Source organism: Castor canadensis, chromosome 1, assembly GCF_047511655.1.
Source record: "Castor canadensis chromosome 1, mCasCan1.hap1v2, whole genome shotgun sequence".
Lineage (NCBI taxonomy): Eukaryota > Metazoa > Chordata > Mammalia > Rodentia > Castoridae > Castor > Castor canadensis.
Window position 1 is genome coordinate 187,511,821 of NC_133386.1, and position 22,417 is coordinate 187,534,237.

The 22,417-nt window shown below is 32.7% G+C and overlaps 1 protein-coding gene and 1 pseudogene across 1 annotated transcript; both read left to right on the top strand.

The window, feature by feature from the left end:
• Window positions 1-1,920: 1,920 nt before the first annotated feature.
• LOC109676779 (olfactory receptor 5M3-like) lies at window positions 1,921-2,833 on the top strand (annotated as a pseudogene).
• A 3,984-nt stretch (window positions 2,834-6,817) lies between these two features.
• On the top strand, window positions 6,818-7,750 carry LOC109676777 (olfactory receptor 5M9-like). The gene is given in 1 exon segment (XM_020153047.2): window positions 6,818-7,750. A coding segment is annotated over 1 exon segment (933 nt).
• Window positions 7,751-22,417: the final 14,667 nt, after the last annotated feature.

The following is a 22,417-nucleotide window of genomic DNA, read 5'->3' on the forward strand; positions in this document are numbered from 1 at the left end:
ATGATTCCATGTATTTGTGTGTGAAAGTAGACAACAGACAGATTTGATTCCTATGAATTTATTAATGTAGTACATTTAATAATTAATATTTCCATATTCATATTTTAATAGGTAATATCTCTTTTCATATTTACAAACACATGCAAAAATATATACTATTATCATCTTTAATCATATTGAGCAACAGAGAAATCAAAACCAAAAAGAACAAGAATACAATATGCTAAAGTCCAGAAAGCCTGGATCCTGCATTTAAGCAAAGTCTGAAAGTGGAATGAGAACTATTTAACTGGAATACTTAGTATTTCTTTAAATTTGATCAGGAAAAAATTCTACATCTAATGGTAATTTAATTTGAAATAGAGTGACACAAAATAGGGTATGTTAATGTTTGCATTTTTACACTTATGTCATGAGAAAATCCTCTTAATACTCTTGAGGGCACTAACTCAACATCTTTTGCCTACTTTGTACTCCTTAGGATCAGATCTAAGCAAATCAAGTTTCCTATGACTTTACTGTTACCCATCCCAAGTTAACCATCATTCAGATTTTCTTGAATTTAACTTTTAACAAATACTAAAAATGTCATCTTCTATGTCTTTGTGTTGGCTCATCCTTGGTTCCACATAATAAGGTTTGACTTTCCAAAAAGAACTCCAATATTGCTAATTTTAAAAAGTGTAAAGAGCAGTCTAGGTGACCCTCTGTGATGTACCATATATTATCTCTTGTATCACTCAGTAGAGATTATCTGCTGAGCTCTATACAGATATGAATATAAGAAACTTAAGGGACAATTTTTACATTTTAACATACTTTTTGTCAGTCAATACACAACTGCATTTTAAGGTAATTTATTCAAATTTTAGACAGCTGTATGCATTTTTTAACTTCATTTTAAACATTTACTCACAGTTAATGCCTTGAATTTTGATTCATTAGACTAAGACCCTTCAATCATATACAGTCAGCCTAATTTATTTTGGCTGTTGGTCTTCGCCTTTATCATTTGACAAATTTTTGTTCTAAGTTGAGCAAGAGAAAAGTTATCAATTATCATTGAGCACAGAGTCCATTTATTTCCAGTATAAAGAAGAGGCTTACATTATTTCCTGCTATCTACTTTTTCTGGTGATTATGAGTGAAAACATATACATATGGTCCAGTAAATTATGACTGAAAATTGCACAACACTTAAGGTTGAAAAAACAAGGGTTCTTGGGATAATCATATCCCTTATATATACAGTTTATTCATCAAAAGTTATGAACACAATCCATAATCCTATCTTCTACCAATTCATTTTCTTGCTGAAATGATATTTGAAGTTCTTATTTGATAGACTTGCAAACTGTGTTCTCACAGAATGAATGTTCATTGATTGTAGTGGAATCTCTCCTGCATATACATATTTGTATATGTGCATCAATTTTGAGTAAACTAGGAAGAGAAAATGTAACAGTTTTTAAACATACAATTCCTCATAGTATAACTCTACTAGGCTGGTTGTTTATCTCCAAAAATCAAACAGAGAACAAAGACTTTCCACTATTATTTAATATAGAGAACACTTACAGTTTTTTCTCCAAAGTATTTATTAACATAATACAAGACATGAGTGTTTCCTAAGGAATATAGTTTGAAGAACCTTTTCTAGAAAAGTTCATATTGTAAGCTCTGCATTTGACAATAAATTTGCAAAATATACAAGAATGCTTCCTGGGATTTTGCTGGATCTACAGAGAAGTGTCAGTCATTTTCTCAATTTCTGTCCCCATTATAAATTTGTAAGACTCTATTCCAGATTTTGAAAGTATTTATTTAGATTAATACCTCTAATTCATTTATTTCCTTTTAGTTCCATAGAGATTTATAACACATATTGACAGAATTGTGGATAAGCTGAATTTCACTAACATGACAGAATTTACTCTTTTGGGATTAACCAGTAGAATAGAATGGCAAGTTCTCTTCTTCATCATTTTACTTATAGTCTATATTATTAGCATGCTGGGCAACCTTGGGATGATTATGTTAATTAAGGTCAGTCCACAGCTCAGCAACCCCATGTACTTTTTCCTCAGTCATTTGTCATTTATTGACATCTGGTTTTCTTCCAATGTCACTCCTAAAATGTTGGAAAACCTGTTATAAAAGACAAAAACTATTTCTTATGCTGGTGTTTAGTACAATGTTTCTTCTTCATTTGTCTTATCCATGTGGAAATTTTTATTCTTGCTGCGATGGCCTTTGATAGATACATGGCAGTTGGGAACGCTCTGCTCTATGGCAGAAAAATGTCAAGGATATTCTGTATTTGGCTGATTTCTTTTCCTTATATGTATGGTTTTCTGACTAGTCTGGCTGCAACATTATGGACTTATGGCTTATACTTCTGTGGAAAAATTGAGATCAACCACTTCTACTGTGCAGACCCACCTCTCATCAAAATGGCTTGTGCTGGGACATTTGTAAAGGAGAATACTATGACCATACTTGCAGGCATTAACTTCACATATTCCCTGACTGTGGTTATCATCTCTATCTATTCATTCTCATTGCTGTTCTAAGAGTGCACTCAACAGAATGTAGGAGGAAGGACTTTTCTACTTGCGGGTCCCATCTGACAGCTGAGGTCATATTTTATGGTACTCCGATCTTCATGTATCTCAGGTGACCTGCAGAGGAGTCCGTGGAGCAAGGGAAGATGGTGGCTGCGTTCTACACTACAGTGATCCCCATGTTGAATCCTATGATCTACAGTCTGAGGAACAAGGATGTGAAGGAAGCCATGGACAAAGTGATTAGCAGAACATGTTTAGCAAAATAAAGCCTGAGATAATTTTTCTATTATTTATTTGGTAACAGGTTATTAGCCAGTAAATGGGTATATAAACTTAAAGATCTTTTGTGAGAAGAAAAGAAAGGAAAAAATAGCAATGAAAAGTAGAAATAATAGTAGAGTGACCAATTATTGTGGAAAATTGATTAAAATGTGTAAAATAATTCATTGGAAAGATGATTTGCATCAAAGTTCATAGTTGCACTAATTTAGATTGTTCAAATATTAGCTATTTTATTTATTTTCATAATTTTATTTTCTATAATCAAAAGTGCAGAAGATGAATTTGAGAAATATTTATTTACCCTTTTTAGAAACTAATTTTTAACATAAATACCACATACTAAAGTTAGTTTTCTAGTATAAGGATATAAATATGCTGGTCTCAATGATGATTATAAGATTGTTTAATGCTTAATGCTTCTTTCATCATGAGGGATGAGTCTGTCCAGACACTACTATTTGAAAAGAGAAACACTATTGTATTTAATTCTCCTTCAGATTTTTTAGTGTTCCTTAACATAACAGGGTGTTTTCTATTTTACTGATTTCTGTAACTGACGTGTTTCAACTCTAAGTTTTAAAATGACTAAACTGTGAGCTTTTCACATGTCCCCAACATTGTCTTCGGTCTGACTAAAGAGTGGATAGAATTAGTGGGTGAATGTGTCATTGTAAGAACATGACTCTAAAATATATTCAATTGATAATCCCATAGAATACCAAATATATCTGTGTCTAAGATATGCCAATAACATTTTAGTTATTGTTGCATTTTAAAGAAAAAATACTTTAGATGGCATTTTTGTAGTTAGCAATAACAAGTCCTTCCAAAATAATAGTAATATAATTTGATATTTGTCCTGCATTTCATTGCATGAGGTACAAGTCTGAGGTAACAACAATTTACTTTATTAAATTTTATGTACTCAGGCATACATATAAATAAATCATTCTCTTTTTTGGTGCAGAAAGAACAGTTAAATAAATGAAATATACACACACATATATACACATATATATACATCAATACATATATATGTGGATATATATATCTATACTTTTATATTTTCCAATATACATTTTCTTAGATATTGTATATTATATCATAATTCTATGCTATAAATGAGCTTATCTAATGGATTTCCTCCATAATAAGTGAGAAGGAACTCAAGATTTCTGGGTACTTGGGTACACAGGAGAAAGAGAAAATTTACCTGGAGTACAGTTTTGTCCATAGTTTTGTGGACCAAATTGAGACAATATATAGTTTAGAATTGTTGAAAAATATAGATTGATTTTTAACTTTTTAGCTTTCTAAACTGGGTCTACAAATACAGCCTCATATACATATGCCTAGTCTATTCTTCAAAGTAAGGATACATTAGTCACAATCTCAGAATTGTTGTGAGATAATAATTGTAAACATTGTAAAAATGAAACTAATACATAAAGTCATCTTTAGTGCTTTATATGAAATGTGTGTTGGTGGCAGAAATATCCTGTGTTATCTGAGATCATCACAGCCACACTGTTAGAGAGTAATTTCTACTTTCCACAGATGAGAATATTGAAGCTGAGGAGACTGCTACTTGCCCAAGCTCACATAAAGTGTTAGAATCAAGGTTTTGATTCTGGATATGTTTGACAAGAGTCACTCATCTTCACCAGTGATTTCCATTCACACTCATCCTTCCAGATCCTGCCAGGTAATTTATGCTTTCACACGCCTGACACTGGAGAACAATTTTGAGATATGTAGAACAGGCATTTCTGATCATGTCTATCTCACACGTGGTGCTTTTCATAACAGTTGCATTAAAAAAAGTAATTTACCAATAATTTCATGGTGGGCTCCAATAATATTTTTCTGGGATGCCTAATTGCCCATGTGTGAATGTAAGAGGGCAGAACCCATGTGACAGTGAGAAATATGTCACAATATCATGAATTTCAATCTCTCAATTTTAAGAATTATTATTCCACCTTTGCTTCTTCCCCCAAGATTTTTCTAGTGTTTTAGTAATTGTTTCATAATTACCCAGACAATACCATAGAGAGTTAGTCTCCATGCTCCTAATACTCAAGACTCTAATATAAATAGTGAGAAATTAACATTTACTGCTGTTCTTTGCTGAATGTAGGTATGCAAGTTTTAGAATCTGCAATATGGATTTATGCAATCAGAATTGGATAATTTTAGGTGTTATTTTGAAAAGAAACTAAGCTCTTATTCATAGATTTATTTTTATCAATATTTTGTTGTCTTGATTTACACATTATTGTTTTTAAATATACATGAATGGAGTTGGGAATAACTAATTGAATAATTTACAATTCTATTATTTATATTCATGGGACATTAAGTGAAGTATTAATAAAATATTCTGCCAACATGATTATTTTAATAGCTGATATGAGCCTACATCATAAATTGGTTTTCTCACCAATTATTATTTATTTCTTATCCTAGATCAATGGAATCACCTAAATTTAGAAGGATAGGGAGAGACAGTGGTCTTCTGTCTTTATTATCTAGCTCAACTGTTAATATTATTTCATTAAAGATGAAGCATGAAAAGATGATTTTTGTCTGTATTGGCAGATAATCAACACTGAATTTTAAATGAAAAGAGATGGCAATACAAGATAATTTAGAGTAGAAATTGGGGTCAAATTCTTTGGTTTGTAGCAAAGTCTTGTAATTAGTAGATTTCTGACTTAGGAAGATCTAAATCTGTCACTGCTTTACTTTTATCACTTGCAAAAGAAACGTGCAAAAAGAATATGTTTCGTAGGACTTTGAATGCAAAAAATATAGTGTTCATTCATTAAATACTAGCTATTCATACAAATATTATAAAACGTTGGCCTGTTGAAGAAAACAAATCCTTTTTAGAGAATCTTCATAGTATTGGGATCATGTATGTTATGAAATGCAAATATGGGATATGATCTTGATACAAAGATCAGAACACTTTTAAAATCTTACTTGATGCCTATTTTTGAACATCTTTTATATGTTATTACAAAGGCAATTTGTACAATTCCAAAACAGATAAGACAGTTCCTACTACCACACAGCTAACAATTACATGTGGAGAAACAGAAATGCCAATATCACCCAATGATTGAAACAAGTTCAGATAGAATTAGTTTATGTTCTTAGATCCCTCAATGCTATAGCTTATATATTTTATAGCTAACATAAAATGGAAGTACAATCCACAAGTAGTACCAAGTTAAATTCAGATAATGAGAGAACATGGGTGTTTCCTTAATGTTGGAAAAATTTTAGTGATAACAGGGCTTGAACTCAGTGCCTGAGCTTGCTAAGGAGGCACTTTACCACTTGTGCCATGCCTTCACCTCCAAGGTTAGAATTTTTATATAGGAAAATCCCTGACTTCAGCTCTATGTCATAATCAAACTCTGTAGCTGTCATCTACTTAATATTTGTCACACCTGAAATGAATAAAAAGATCTAATCTATAACCATGGAAATCTCTAATAGTGGATCTTTATTCAGAGTTTAAAATTCAGACCCCCTTTATGTTTTTAATCAGTTCATTTAAATTATAATGCATTTAATGACCATATTAGACATTGTGAAATATCTACATGTTTTGAATTATTTTATTTGGATAAGGAAAATTATAATTCAAAAGTGTCAAGAATGAGCTGGTGCCAGTGGTTCATGTTTGAAATCCTAGATACTCAGGAGGCCAAGATCAGGAGGAATGCAGTTTGAAGCCAGTCCAGGCAAATAGTACCACAAGACCCTGTCTCGAAAAAAATCCTTAACACACACACACAAAAAAAAAAACAAGGGTTGGTGGAATGATTCAGAGTATAGGCCCTGAGTACAAGCCCCAGTAGTGCAAAAAAGAGAAGTTTCAAGAATTAAATAAACATAACCACATTTTAAAAAATTTCTCCATAGGAAACACAGACTCTGTCTATGTTAAGGCAATGAGAAATTTTACCGATGTAGCAGAATTCCTTCTTATGGGGTTGACCAGTCGTCAGGAGCTTCAGGTCCTCTTTTTTGTGGTGTTCCTAGTAGTTTACATGGTCACTCTGTTAGGAAACATTGGTATGATCCTTTTGATCAGCATCAGCCCCCAGCTTCAGAGCCCTATGTACTTCTTCCTGAGTCATTTGTCTTTTGTGGATGTTTGGTTCTCTTCCAATGTTACCCCTAAAATGCTAGAAAACTTATTATCAGAGGCAAAAACCATTTCCTATGTGGGATGTCTGGTGTAGTGCTACTTTTTCATTGCTCTTGTACACGTGGAGGTCTATATCCTGGCATTGATGGCGTTCGATAGTTACTTGGCCATCTGCAAACCTTTGCTTTATGGAAGTAGGATGTCTAGGACTGTGTGTGTTCGGCTTATCTCTGTGCCCTATATCTGTGGCTTCTCTGTGGGTCTAATGTGCACACTGTGGATGTATGGCTTATATTTCTGTGGAAACTTTGAAATCAATCACTTCTATTGTGCAGATCCTCCTCTCTTCAAGATTGCCTGTGGAGGAGTGCATATCAAAGAATACACAATGATTGTCATTGCTGGAATCAACTTCACATATTCCCTCTCAGCGGTCCTCATCTCCTACACCCTCATAGTCATTGCTGTGCTATGCATGCACTCTGCTGACAGAAGAAAGAAAGCATTCTCCACCTGTGGATCTCACTTGACAGCTGTTTCTATGTTTTATGGGACCCTCATATTCATGTATCTCCAGAGGCCAACTGAAGAGTCTGTGGAGCAGGGAAAGATGGTGGCTGTGTTTTACACCACTGTGATCCCCATGTTGAATTCCATGATCTACAGTTTGAGGAACAAGGATGTAAAAGAGGCAGTCAACAAAGCAATCACCAAGGCAAACTTGAGGCAATGAAACTGTAACAGATATTTTAGTAGTGTGTTCATCTGTATGATGTATGACCAAGTGTAAAATTCCTAGCTCAAATAACACTTTCTAAAGACAATCCTTAAAAAAACTAAAAGGTCCAATCTAACAGAGTGGCACTTTACCTCATGAATACAAAATAGTTATTAAGCATGATTTATTCTTTATAGTCAACCGTGTTGCAGTGACACAGTGTCGTTGGCATTTGGAATGCAACTGGGTGAATGTAATCACACAATTATTGGAATAATTTACAAGTAAGTTTAGATGTGTAGCTGATAATATAGGAATCTCTTTCTTAGAGTTGCACATTATTCTTAGGGTACCTTTTTTATGTACATTTCTTCATCATAGATTTAATATGAAAGATGCAGTTTTAGCAGGAAAAAATATACAAGAACTCATTTACTTCCCATGACAATAGGAATTTGGTTGGTATGACGTACCTAAAATGTTCATATAAAAGTATATTTTTAGCAATGAAATTGTATTCAGAATTTTCAAGTAGTGTCTTTCCACTGTTATAAAGTGTTCTTCTTCAGTTTGTGTTTTTCCATAGTTAATGACATTTGTCTTTCAGCAGTCTGTTTTTCCACTTCAACTCCTTGGAGTTAGACTTTGGTATATATGTAGGAAAATGAAATATTTTGGAAAAGAAGACAGTCCTATCTTCATCATAATCAAAACACGAATAAGTATAAATTTTCTGATATTTAACATCTGACTTTTACCATACAATATCATCACATTATACATTTTTGTTGATAATATGATTTGAAACTGTTTGCTCTCATCTTTTTTCAATAACAATACATTATAAATTTTGAATTAGCAGCTCACCAGATTTTTATGGCTAGAATTTATTAGTTATTCAACTAAATGCTAGTGCATGATCATTCATTCAAATGTGATCAATACATTTTAAAATGTAGGGCCTGATGAAAAAATCTTATAAATATTAATGTTTAGTTTATCTAGATTGGTATATTCACAGTTTACTTATTTTACAATCTGTTCTTGATAAATGCAAAATGGACATTTGTGTACCCATAGTGAACCTTACTACCTTATGAACATAAAGCCAAGTGGAAGTAGAAGTGAATGCTAATTTTCCTGATTTGATCATTGCACAGCATATGGACGTGTTGAAACACAACATCAAAATCCATAAATTTGCTAAACTATTGTATTAATTAAAGAGAAAACAAAATGAAACAAAAATAAAAAGATAGAAAACAAGTGTTGGCAGAGAAATATGTTAATCTTATGTAGCAAGATTGGGGTTTAGGTGGTATGGCCAATTGGTCAAATTTGGTCCATGGTTGCTGACTGTTTTAGTTTAGTCTGTCAGCTACATTTTTTTCTATATATTTAAATAATGTATGGGGAGAAAAATTATATTTCTAATACACATAAATTATGTTAACTTTGAATCTCAACATCCATAAAAATAAATACAAAAATACATAGCTTAATGTTATAATGTCATCTCATGAATCTAACAGCTAAATTTAATGATGACATCTTTTCTAAGATAACTTGGAATGAATTAAGCTAAAGTACTTTTCAGACACAGCTAATTAAATCCTAATATAGTCACTTTTATCAACAGTGACTGAAATATAACATGAAATAATTTATCTCACACATTTTCGTACTTTAAATGTTTCACTATAATTTTTGTCACTTTCTACTTGTGAAATTGAGTGAAAAATTATGAATTAAAGTTGTTATGTAAGGTTTAGTTTTCAGATTTATTTAAATGTAGTTATTAAATCAATTTAAGTAAAACATTTTTAGCAGTTTATGTGATGTATCAACATAGGGCTAAAGATTGGAAACTGCAACTCTGCCAGTGCATGTGCATGCACACACACACACACACACACACACGCACACACACACACATACATCTTCCATATAGTTACTACACAAATATTCCATATAGTATAATATAGGGTGTGTAGTTTACACATTGCTTTAGTTAGGTTACATGTAGGAATTTTGAGGGTGCTATCAACCTATTACCCACTGATCTCATAATGTTTGCATATTATTAACCTCTTTAATTTTTTCCAGAGTTCAATAATTTCAACAATATCTAGGTATTAAATGATTGAAGTGAGGCTCAAAAATCCAGTGTGTTTATTGTGAAAAGTCTGTTGTTAATGATTGGTTCATTTCAGTGATATAATAATAGTGTATCTCAAATATCAAAGAATTCTCAGAAAGTCCTGCGAACCAGTTGTCTTGGAATTTGAGACAAATGCCGTTATCTTGGAGGGTGTGTCTGCTATGTCAGAGGAGGTGGGGATGGGTTTGGAATGTCTCTATTCCTGTGAATGTCTGTGGGTGTGTGACTCAATTTAATTGAGCAAGACAGGAAATATTATACCCCACTGTGTCCTTCATAAGATATAATAAATTGTTTTATGTAATCGTCAAGGATGCAATAATATGTAAGTTATTGTATGGTTTTGAAATGGTTCACAGTCAATTACCATGAAACATTCAGGAAGCTGTAAGAAGAGAATGATTTAAAGATAGAGTTTATAATTAAAAGATAAAAGATAATGTTGGTGAGGATGTGGGGAAAAAGGAACCCTTGTACACTGCTGGTAGGAATTCCATCTAGTGCAACCACTCTGGAAAACAATGTGGAGGCTTCTTAAAAAACTGAACATAGATCTGCCATATGCTCCGGCAATCCCACTCCTGGGGATATAGCCAAAGGAATGCGACTCAGGTGAGTCCATAGGCACCTGAACACCAGTGTTTATTGCAGTGCTATTCACAATAGCCAAGTTATGGAAACAACAAGATGCCCCACTACTGACAAATGGATTAAGAAAATGTGGTATTTATACACAATGGAATTTTACTCAGCCATGAAGGAGAATGAAATTCTATCATTCGCAGGTAAATAGATGGAACTGGAGAACATCATCTTAAGCGAAGTTAGGCAGGCTCAGAAAGCCAAAAATCGTATGTTCTCCCTCATATGTGGAGTTTAGATCTAAAACAGATGCAATAATATTATTAGACTTGGGTCACATGCTAAGGGGAGGACACATACATGAGGAATAGGGAAAGGTAGGAAACCCAAAACTTGAAAGTGTTTGATGTCCCCACTGCAGAGGAGCTAATATAGTAACCTTAAAGCAACAGAGGTCAATATGGGAAAGTGACTCAGAAGTAGTGAAATGGTCTGGTAGACATAAATCAATTCGGGTTATAATACACTTGTGCATGGAAGCAATGCTAGGAATCTCTCTGTACAGCTACCCTTATCTCAACTAGCAAAAATACTTTGTCCTTCTTATTATTGCTTATGTCTTCTGTTCAACAAAATTAGGGAAAAAAGCAGAACAGGTTCTGCCTAGAATTGAGGGGGATGGGGGGGAAAGGGAGGAGATGGGGGGCAGGGAGGAAAAATTGCTCAAACAATGTATGCACATATGAATAAATGAATAAAGAAAACAAAATAAAATTACAAAAAAAGGAAAAAATTAAAAAGATAATGTAAAGATTTTGAAAACACTCAGCCCGGCTAAGTGTGGGCAGCCACACCCAGCCTCAAAACTTGATTCTTAATACCTCAATTCTATACCTTACTATATCCTTGGAAGAAATTAGATATTAATTTGTATCCATTTTTGCTTCACCATTTCATGAGGTCTTTTCCAAGAAACTCCCATTGTAGAGTGAGATGATTATAAATCACCTTTGTTCCCAATTTCTAGAATATTTCTCTGCAATGACCTCTGATATTCTTGTAAGATTCTTGCTTAGATTCAGAAAATCTCATCATTCCTTTTCTCTTTACCATGCTGTATGGTATAGTCTGTGTTGTCTAGCAGTGCCTCTATCAGATGTTTTTGGAGGTGCATCTTTACCTATTGTCATTTATTATGAATTGAATTGTGTCTTCCCAAAATATATGATGAAGTTTTTCAGTGTTTCAAAATAACTTTATTTTGGAAATAAGATCATTAAAAGATGTAATTAGTTGAGATGGGGACATATCAAATATAAAAGGCCTTTAGTCCAGTGTGACTGTCATCCTTACAAAGACAGAAATTTGGACACAGACATAGAAAAGGAGAGCCTTGTGAAGCAGGAAACACATATTGACATTAGCCTGCTGTAAGTCAAGGAAATGTCTAGATGCTAAAAGTGGAAAGAAAGGACCCTCCTCTAGTGTCTTCAGAAGAGAAAAGCCTTGCCAATACCTTCACTTTGAGTTTCTAGCCTCCAGAATCATGAGAAAAAAATTTTGGCATTCAGTTTGTGGCATTTTTTTCCCACAGGGTGATCAAACCTATACATCTTGTTTCTGTATGGTTGCCATGTTGAAACTGTGGTTTCCATGAGCCTTTACCAGTTTACCTGATTACACCTTGGGAGAATTAACTAACATCTCTTTCAGTTGGGGAGAGCCCCAAACTTATCTAAACCATTAAAACCAAAAAACAAAGAACTCTTGGTTGTTAGTTCTGCAACACTCCACATAAATCCAGGGGACCACTCAGGAAGGAGCACAGGTATCCCTCTCAAAGATTCAATAACCTTAAATTCTGCTCAAATTGCCAATCTCTGTTGTATCTGCCCAGGAAAATGGTTCCTTTTTCCATTATGAGTTTTGTCTCCAGCTTCAATTTGTTGTTTAGGCTCTGGGCTATGTAATGCATTATTTTTATAATTATAAAGCAAATAACTAAATGTCTCCTTTTTCAGAGCTTTCCCTTCAATATTGACAGTCATGGTTTTAACAATCAATATTTTTCTGCTAAGAGTGAATATTTCTCTCCAAAACCGAACTTATGAGATTGAAAACCATATTTCACTCCAGAAATTGTTCATTGAGAACAATATATTTAGAACACGTTGATATTGCTTTAATGATAGTGCTTTGATTGGGTGATGCAGACATAAGAATAATTTTCAAAGTAGTCTATTATGATAATATTAATATTATCTTCACATAAAGCTAACATCTAAATTTAAGCTTAAAATCTGTCCTATGATAACTTGGAATGACTTAAGCTATCATAGTTTTCTAAAACTTTGATTAACTCTTTTTGTGGTACTGGGAATCAAACCAGGGCTTTGTGCATGGTAAGCAAGAATTTTACCATTGAACAGTATTCTCATCACAAGATAAGAATATTTATTAAAATATGACAGGTTTATATAGTATAAAAATATTTTAAATAAATTACTACTTATATAATTTTTGTTAAAATTATGATGATTAGCACAGAATAACATTTTTAATGGTTATATAAAGTTTACTTTTCAAATTTACTTAAATACATTTACAAGTCAGTTTAATAAAAAGGTGCTTAGCAGACAATATGATATGCCAATGTGGGAAATGTTTGTAATGTGGAAATAAAAGTCAGAAAACTCAACACTACTCCAAGTCACCAATCACACTCACAGACACACTTGGCTATATATCCACACAAACATATACTGTATGTTGTGTAATAAATGTACACAGAGTCACAGTTTTTATACCTGTGTTATATACAGTAACTTTTATACTTTGCTTATGTACCACTCCTTTTCTTGAATCTTGCTTTTTGTCCTCCCTTTACTTCATTTAGAGTTTAGTAATTTCCTCAATTTATTTTCATCTGAGAGGTTGGCTCTTTTACTGCTCACAATGCTTAATTCTTTCCTACTTCCCATTAGTTTATCTGTTCTCTTAGTGGTATTTATCCTTTCCTGAGTTTTGTGCTTGTGTATAACTTTCTTCTTTGTAAAGTATTCCTCTAGCTATCTTCTATAATGCTACCTCAGAAGTCATGAGCTGCAATAGTTTTCTCCTCGTGAAAGGTCTTTAAGTCTCTCTCAATTGTTAAGGATAGCTGTGTTGGATACACCAGTCTTGATTGGCATGTACTTTGTTTTAAGGTTTGACGTACATCAGTACATGCTTTCCTGCCTTTACAGTTTCTGCTGAGAGATCTGCTGTTATTCTGATAGGCTTACTTTTGTAAGTAAGTTAGTGCTTCTGTCTTGTAGCTTTCAGTATTTTTTTTTCTTTTTTTTCAATGCTGGGGTTTCAACTAAGGGCCTCATTATTTGCTAGGCAGGTGCTTTCCTGCTTGAGCCACTCCACCATCTCTATATTTCAGTATTCTTTATTTGTTTTCTACTCTTAGAATTTTAACTACAAAATTATATTGAGAGGTTTTCTGGTCGTATCTCTTTGGGTTTTCACTTTATTTAGTTAAAATAAATAAATTGGATGTCCATTTCTTTATTTAGTTGTGGCTAATTTTCTGATGTAGTTTCTTTGGATAATTTTTCTAAGACTTCAGTCTATATTTTGATTACCTCTCTACACAGAAGATTCATTATGTGCCAGAGGTCTTGGATGTTGTGGTCATGGCTGCTTATTTTTTGATTTATTGCTATTTGAATGTATTAATTTCTTATTTAATCTTCTCTTTAATCTCTGATTTTTTTCAATCTGGTTTAATATGTTGGTCATGCTTTGCATTGAGTGTTTCTATTTGTTTTTTTAAGTTTTCATTTCCAAGATTTCCTTTGTTTACTTTTACTTCTTTGCTTTTGTTTTGATTTGGTTTTTTATTTGTTAATCTCTGTCTCTTTATGAATTTCTCTTCCAAATTGTTAACCCTCTTGTGCAAAGTGAAATTTTATTGTCCAGGCCTGGATTGAGTTCTTTACTTCATTCATTTATTTGAGTCCTCTTCTAGTTACTGATCATTTTTAAAACTGTATTTTTGGATGCTCTGTCTCATGTTTGCAGATGTTGGAATTCCTATTTCACTCTTTCATTTTAAGTTCTCAAAGGAATATATGACTGCACATGAATAATTCTCTGTATGTGTCCTGACTGTAAACAAACACACACACAAAGTTATTTCTATATTTTACACCAAAACTTCATATTTTCCTTTAAGCAAGCTTATTTCAGTATGTATTACTAGAATAATTTATTTTAATCTTTTAAAATAATCTTTATTTTAAAATGAAATTTTTTGGCCTATTATATTTCTAGAAAATTATCAAACCATAGTCAGAAGCATTTTATGTTAGTTCAATTAATAATGCATACTATCAAAATATGAAGAAACAATGAATCTGCTTAATTATTGCAGGTCACAAACCATCAGCCCTATCCAAACTATACAAACATGGTATGTGCCATCATACATCGTTAGCATGTATTCATCTACATGTAATATTTTCGCATCTCTATCTGGATAGGGATTTAACTGTACAACATTTGGATTTTCTTTATTCAGGAAAGAAGGAAGCATATTTAGTTTCCTTTGCTGCATTCTAGTAAGATCTTCTAGTCACAGTACATTTGTATCAAAAAGTTTAATTTTGATAAAAGTTGTCACTGAATCTTAAATTTTTAAATCAATGACTATAATCCCAAGTTATTTTATACAGGCTAATAAATAGTATCTCATCACTTAAGTTAGGAATTGCCAAGTCCCTGTTTTCGTCCCATATTATATAACATGCATAATGATTCTAAAAGCTTCAGAGTATCTGAAAAAATTAGGAAAGTGACATTTTCTATAACTTCTATTCTTCACCTATTGATTTTAATTGAATAATTATTGATTATTAAAGAGAGAGAAACTAAAGTCAGAGTTTTCTTAGTATCAATGATGAAACTGTCTCTCTGGGTCTTATTAAAAACATCATTGCAAAGAAAATTTCCTACTGAAATGGCTATAAAGTGGGTTTCCTTGTTAATCAGTTTCTAGGAGCCTTATTAAAACGACTGTTTACTTAATTACTACATGGGGATATATTAAGTGAAACCAATCTCAATCCACACAAAGATTCAACTTTTTCATTAAGTTTAATGAATATGTAATTTAGTTTGAGTTTGTTGAGGTAATTATGATTCTTCAGGGGCAGCTATATCTTACTTGAACTGCTTTCCTCTGGGAGACCAGGCAACTTAGTGGGAAGAGAATACTTGGAGCTAGAACTTGGTTTGTGCTCAGGTCTTCTGCTATTGACCTGTGCACTCATGGAAGGGTCAGAAACTCTGAGCTCAATTAAGAAATGAAGATTCTATTACAGTACAGGACTATTTTGAGGAATAAACTAATAATGGATATTAAACTGATGTGCAAACTGCAAATCATTGATGCTATAAAGATTATGAATAGAATGATAATTCAATAATAATGAAAATGGACATACTATTGAAAGTAACCTACAGAATCAAGCAATGTCCGTAAAAATTCTACTGTTATTCTTTGTAGAAATAGAAAAGCCAATCTTAAAATTAATATGGAAGAATAAAACATTTGGATAGTAAAACTAATCCTGAGCAAAAAGAGCAATTCTGGAGGAATCCTAACATCAGAATCAGACTTCAAAATAGGCTGCAGAGCCATAGTAACAAAAATAGCATGATACTACTACAAAACTAGACATGAAGAACAGTGGAATATAATAGAGGACCCAGAAATAAAGCCACATAAATATACTATCTTATCTCTGACAAAGCAGTCAGAAACATAAACTGGAAGAAAGACAGTAACTTCAAAATGGGTGCTTAGAAAACTGGTTATGTACATGCAGAAGACTGAAATAGACCCATATTTTTCATTCTGAACAAAAATTTACTCTGAATAGATCAAAGACCTTAGTACAAGACCTAAAACTTTGAAAGTACGATAGGAAAAAAGAAACAATTCTAGAAGATATAGGCGTAGCTAATGATTTTCTGAATAGGATCCAATTACAGTATGGTAATTTTCAATAAAGATGCACTGATATTTCAACATTAAAAGGATCACAATTATGTAAACAATCTATAGTTTCATTAAAAAATTCATTATAATACATCTTTAAAAGTTAATATACTTTGTGTTTTACTCAATAAATTTATTGTTATATATCTTTTAAGAACTAGTTAATATGGAATTCTCCAAAATTAGAAGAATTTATATAATGAATCCTCTATGACAATTGCCCAACTTCAATTTCTCAATGCATAGTCACATATGTTTCATTCATACTCATAATCTCATATCCTAGCTCTCCAAAGCTCTCACTGAAGTAAATCTCAGACTGCAAGCCATTTCATATGTCTCCCTTAAATGTCTATATGTTAAAGCCTTTATCCACAGAATGGTGCTACTTGGAGGTGCTGGGGACATCTAGTAGGAAGATGTCTTATTCAAACTCCTTAGGTCAATGGAAGTGTACATTCTAAGGGAAATGTTAGACCACAGTTTCATTCCCTTCCTCCTTTTGTTTCCTGGCTTATGAAGTGAGAAGTTTGTTCCCCCATATGCTCCTAAAATTATCAGAAGTCCAAAATTTTGGAACCAGTGGATCCTGGACTGAAGCCATGATCCAAAAATCACATTTTACTCTTTACAATTTCATTGCCTGGATATTTCATTAGAGTAACATTAGTTTAACTAGTATATCGTTTATAGTTATTTGTTCAGTGGATGCATTATTCTTCCACATATTCACACATAATTCTTTTCAAATATATTTTTGATCATGGGAATGGTATAAAATTAAAGCAATATAATAATCAATGCAGTTTTCAGAGCATTTTCTCATTCATTAGGATAACAATCTTATCCATTTTTTAATTCTTAATTTAAGGGCTCCATTCTTTCAAAGTATCATATAATGAATTCACCCTCACCTAAATACATAGAGGTGATATCTCTTTCTAAAAAATTCTCAAAGTTTGTAGTTATCAAGGAATAGTAGGACTAATTTCAATGTTGAAATTTACTGAAGTGTTTATCAGATTCCTGAGAAGAATCAACCCATAATACTTTAAATAAACAGGTGAGAACAAAAAAGTGATAGTGAACAACTAGAATCTCAGCCATCCAATCCTATCATCACTTCAATGGCTGAAGGAAGGGACATAGAAAGAATTAGAAGCTCAATGAAAACTACATTGTGGATAAGAGGTTGCCCAGAGGGAACTGATGCAGCTACTTCCTGAAATGTCTTCCAAGGCAGGGAGACAGCACCACTAAAGTACTCTGACTACCCTCTTCTTATGCCATCTGATTTTATGTAACAGTTTCTCTTGCCCATTGGCTGCATCCAGTTTAAACCAGGTCTCAAGCATTCCTGAGACAGGCAGTATGTGGCAGTTGGTATTCCTGTACTTAGAGAGTAGGGAAGAGGTACAAGTCAGTAGTTATGTCCTGGTTTGGGCAATTTATGGCTGTGTGACCTTAATAAGATGTTTGAACTATTTAGGCTTCAGTTTCTCCCTTTGAAAATGGGGATAATAATAACTTATTGAGTCATTATGAGAATTATATATGCTAGTACACAGATGTCTTGAGATAGTGCTTGGCACAATATGAGACAATATGAGTGTTTATTGATCTTATTGCTATTATGCTCCATTATTTACCCCATTGCTGATCTTGAGAGATATAATTGTATGAGTTTGAGGAATCTTAACACACACACACAAACACACACACACACATATTTGTGTGGGAAAGAAGAATGAGCAAATTAATTCTGAGGAGCATGTGAAGATCATCAATCATTTTTATTATAGATAACATGATAACTATAAAAAATATTTACTATATTTTCTTATTCTCCAAGATAGAGGCTAAAACTGTAGTAGCAGCCTGTTTTTACGTCACTTTTTAGAAGTACATTGGTTTCATTTATGATACTTCTTCTGTCTCATTTTTAAAAAGATTTTTTGACACTTACTGTTAACCAGAGAGTTAACTAAGCCATTTATATATGGTTCCTCATTCAATATTTACAAATTCATTTTATGGAAGATAACAATTTACATAATTTTTTAAATTAAGTAAATTTAGAATTAAAGCAAGTATGGACTTTGCCCAATATCTTGTTACTGAAGATTTAACCATTATTTATGTCATTTCACAGAACTTGAGTTTTTAATCAAACTACCTAAGCATCTAAGTTTTATTATGTTGCTCCCAGTAGTAAGCCCGACATTGACTATTAAGAAAATATCTAATTGGTATATTTGAAGTGTGGTTCCTTTAGGAAAATAAGTGGTTAAAGGACTTTTCCCCAAAACACTAGTGTAATTTCTCCAGCTCATCCATCTTACATTGAAAAAAGCAAGAAAGGAAACATCACAGCTTTCTGATACCTCTGGAGGTTCATGTTTATATCCAAAGGGACCTAAGGAATAAAAATCATCAAAACAACTTCACAATGAGCTCATGGGGCACCAAGCTCATTGATAAGCAGGTCAGATGGAATCTAGTTTTAGAGCCAATTATTATTATCCTTGGTGAAGTGAAATCAGACTGCATCCTCACTGCATTTCAAACTTTTAGACCTTTTCAGCACCTTCTATAGAAAAGCTATTTTACTTAAATTACTACTTCATCTCTCTTTCTCTCTCCCTCTCTCTCTCTCTCTCACTCAGACACACACACACAGACACACACATACAAATGAGGCCTCAAATGACCTCATGTTAAGTTAACTAGATAACCTGCTAGAGTTTACCCTCTTTCTAGAAGAAGGAAGGATATAGACATAGGTAAGATTTCTTGTCTAAAATTGTTTTATGAAGGAGTTTCACTAAGAAAGTCTCTCTCTACATTTAAGTTCTGGTAACACTTATTAGAAACTTAATCCTTAGCCCTTGTTCTTATGACATTTGGAACATAAGGTAAAAATTTCTCTACCTTAAAAAAAAAAGCTAGGGTTTCACTCTTTTGCTCAGCCTAGCCTCTAATTTGCAGTTCTCATACCTCAGTCTCCAAAGTGCTAGGGACTGGGATTACAGATATATACTATGACAACAGCAAAAATATTTCCCCATTAACGAATGATATTATACTTTATTAATCCTGAAATAAAATAGAAGTCTATTGGCATATCATTTACCTAATATTGCTTCTCTGAATACCGTTTGACTCTAATCAGGTCTCCAAACAAATCAGCTTCAACTGAGGACTTTCTAACCTATCCTCACACCAGAATGTTTTTGGGATGCATAGACTGATCATCTGATACCCAGAGAAGTCACTGAATCTGTACACCTATAGTTCACAGTGTAGCTCTGTGGTCTGGTTGTTAAACTTTGGGGAAGTAAACAAGTTTAATGCAGCCCTGGAATAAAGGATGCTCAGCTTGGAAATCCCTGCAAATGCTGATAAAAAACAAAAATAGGAATTATACCATACCAAGCAGTATAATCAGGAAATATTTTGCTTTTTCCACATTATTGAATATGTTTTCTGTGTAGAGCATTGCTGTTGTATCAGATTTCACTGTATATAAAACATCACATATATGACATAAATTCTTAGGAAGCAAGGCCATTAAAGAATTAGTGTATGAGACAGATTTAATTTGCTTTGCAACTGTATTTTGGAATCTGATAGAAAAATAGAATCTGCAGAGACTTTGAGAGAGCCAAATAAATGAATTTGCTTGGGACTAAAGATTTAATCTCAACTAATATAGCTAAGTGAATATCTAAATATTTTCCAGCAATATTATAATAGGTACAGAAAGTTAATTTTTTATGTTATAGATATTGACATTAAAATATCTTTTTGATATCTTTGTGCTTATATATATGTATGAGGAGGAGAAACAGAGAGAGAGAGAGAGAGAGAGAGAGAACCTATAGTTAAATGTATCTTATTAGAAAATTATTGGTCTGTTTTAAAAATTTTTATGAATAGAAATTAAACATAAATTTAACTTTTATTTGAACTTTATTTTATTAATGGGCTATAGAGAATATCTATGGTCTCCTGGTGAAAAGAACTACCCAATTCCCTAAAAGAATATATTGATGCACTTGAGTCCAGTCTGGACCGCATAGTGAGTTCAAGACCAAAGCAAACAATCACTAAGGATGTAGATTGTTGAGAGCTGGGAAGTAGGACTTTCATTTGTAAAATTAGAGAAGGGTCAGTTTTTAAAAATGAAGACAAATGAGAACAGAGTGTGAAACTGCCTTCTTAAGCAAATGGTTTTCAGAAAGGAACAGGTGTGAAAATGGAGAAACTGAAAAGTGATTTTCCTAAAAACTATTCCACATAACACTTGTTGGCTTTTTTCTTTTTCTCTTGAATTGAAATAGTTGTACTCTGAATTGATCTCCATTGACATGGTGGAATCATATACTTAAACTAGCTCAACCAGAATTTAGGTAAGCAAAAATAAAAGAGAAAAAATGTATGAAATGTAGCTGAGCTCTGTTTGCTATTCCAATTCCTGTATTTGTTCTGTAAAGTTCTGATTCTCCATGCTGGCTCTACTGCAGAAACATCTGGGATGTTGGAAAGACCTTAAGTGATTTTAATATTCAGGAAAGTTTGAGGAAAAGCTTGCTGTAGGAAAGAGGCAACACAGTAAGGAACACCAGTGCTTATGAAAGAAATCCATGGATAAATTATGTCAAGGATTTTAAGAATTTCCCCTAAAAGATGACAGAGCTATTTAAAAGAATGAAGAAATAAATGGTCAGGCAATAGGATGGTGATTGCATCAGTACAGCCTACAGAAATTAGTTGGAAGCTACAAAGACAAATTGTTTTTTGAGAATCATAGAAATTGATAAAAAATAATCTAGAGTTCTAAGGTAGAGTATTTTAGCAGACTTTCATATGTCATTTTGTCTCTGTGTGATATTTAATTTAATTGAATTTGGAATTCAAGTTCTAATTTAATATGCGATTCTACTATGAACTTTTTTGCTTTTCTATTGCAATGTGATGTTTACACATTCCACTTTACCTAATGCTAAATATTCACTGCATTTAATGTTCTCATTGATGCCTTCATCTTTTTACATGGTTTCTCTGATTTGTTTTGAATGTACTTTGCAATCTTCATGTGTCTTGAAGTTATGCAAAAACAATAGTGTAAGAAATTCTAATACAATTATGGCCTTGCTTAAGTATAAAAATATAATAAATTATATGTAAACCTCTTCCTCTGATACCATTTTTCAGAGAAGGGTTTAATATGCTTTCAAATTGTCCAGTAACTTTATAATTATCCTCAGAACTTAAATAATAACTTCACTACTGGAACTGAATACAAAATATTTTGAGATAAGTTGAGTATGTTCAAGTTTCATATGGAAGTCAGAGAACCCTTAATTCTGAATATTCTTGAGTGAAACAATTATTTACCGTGAAAGATAACATTATAAACCTAACTTTTTAAAATTTCAGGAGCCTGTGATTTCACTTTGACCAGGTATGTGGAAAAGTGGGCAATCCTCAATAAACTATAGCTTCCAGTTTGTTTCCTCTAACTGGATGTATATGATAGCCTTGTTCTTTTATCTCATCAATTAAAGCTGATGGAAGAACCCCATACACTTTGAAAAAAAAATTATTAGGAATATGATCTCTGAAGTTAAGCACACATTCATACTATACCATCCACTCACTGTCCGTAAACATAAGACTAGATTGTTTTCCTATTGTAATTTAGGATGAGTAGGAGAGAACCTTCAGCATAGGAAAAGTATGAAGCTATTTTAAGTGACTTCATATATGGTAGTAAGTAGGGTATATTATAAAAACAGAACTTAACTGAAATAGATAAAATAATAGTAATAATAAATTAAAATTGAAATATGAAGGAATTATATATGGTCACTCTAAATAATCC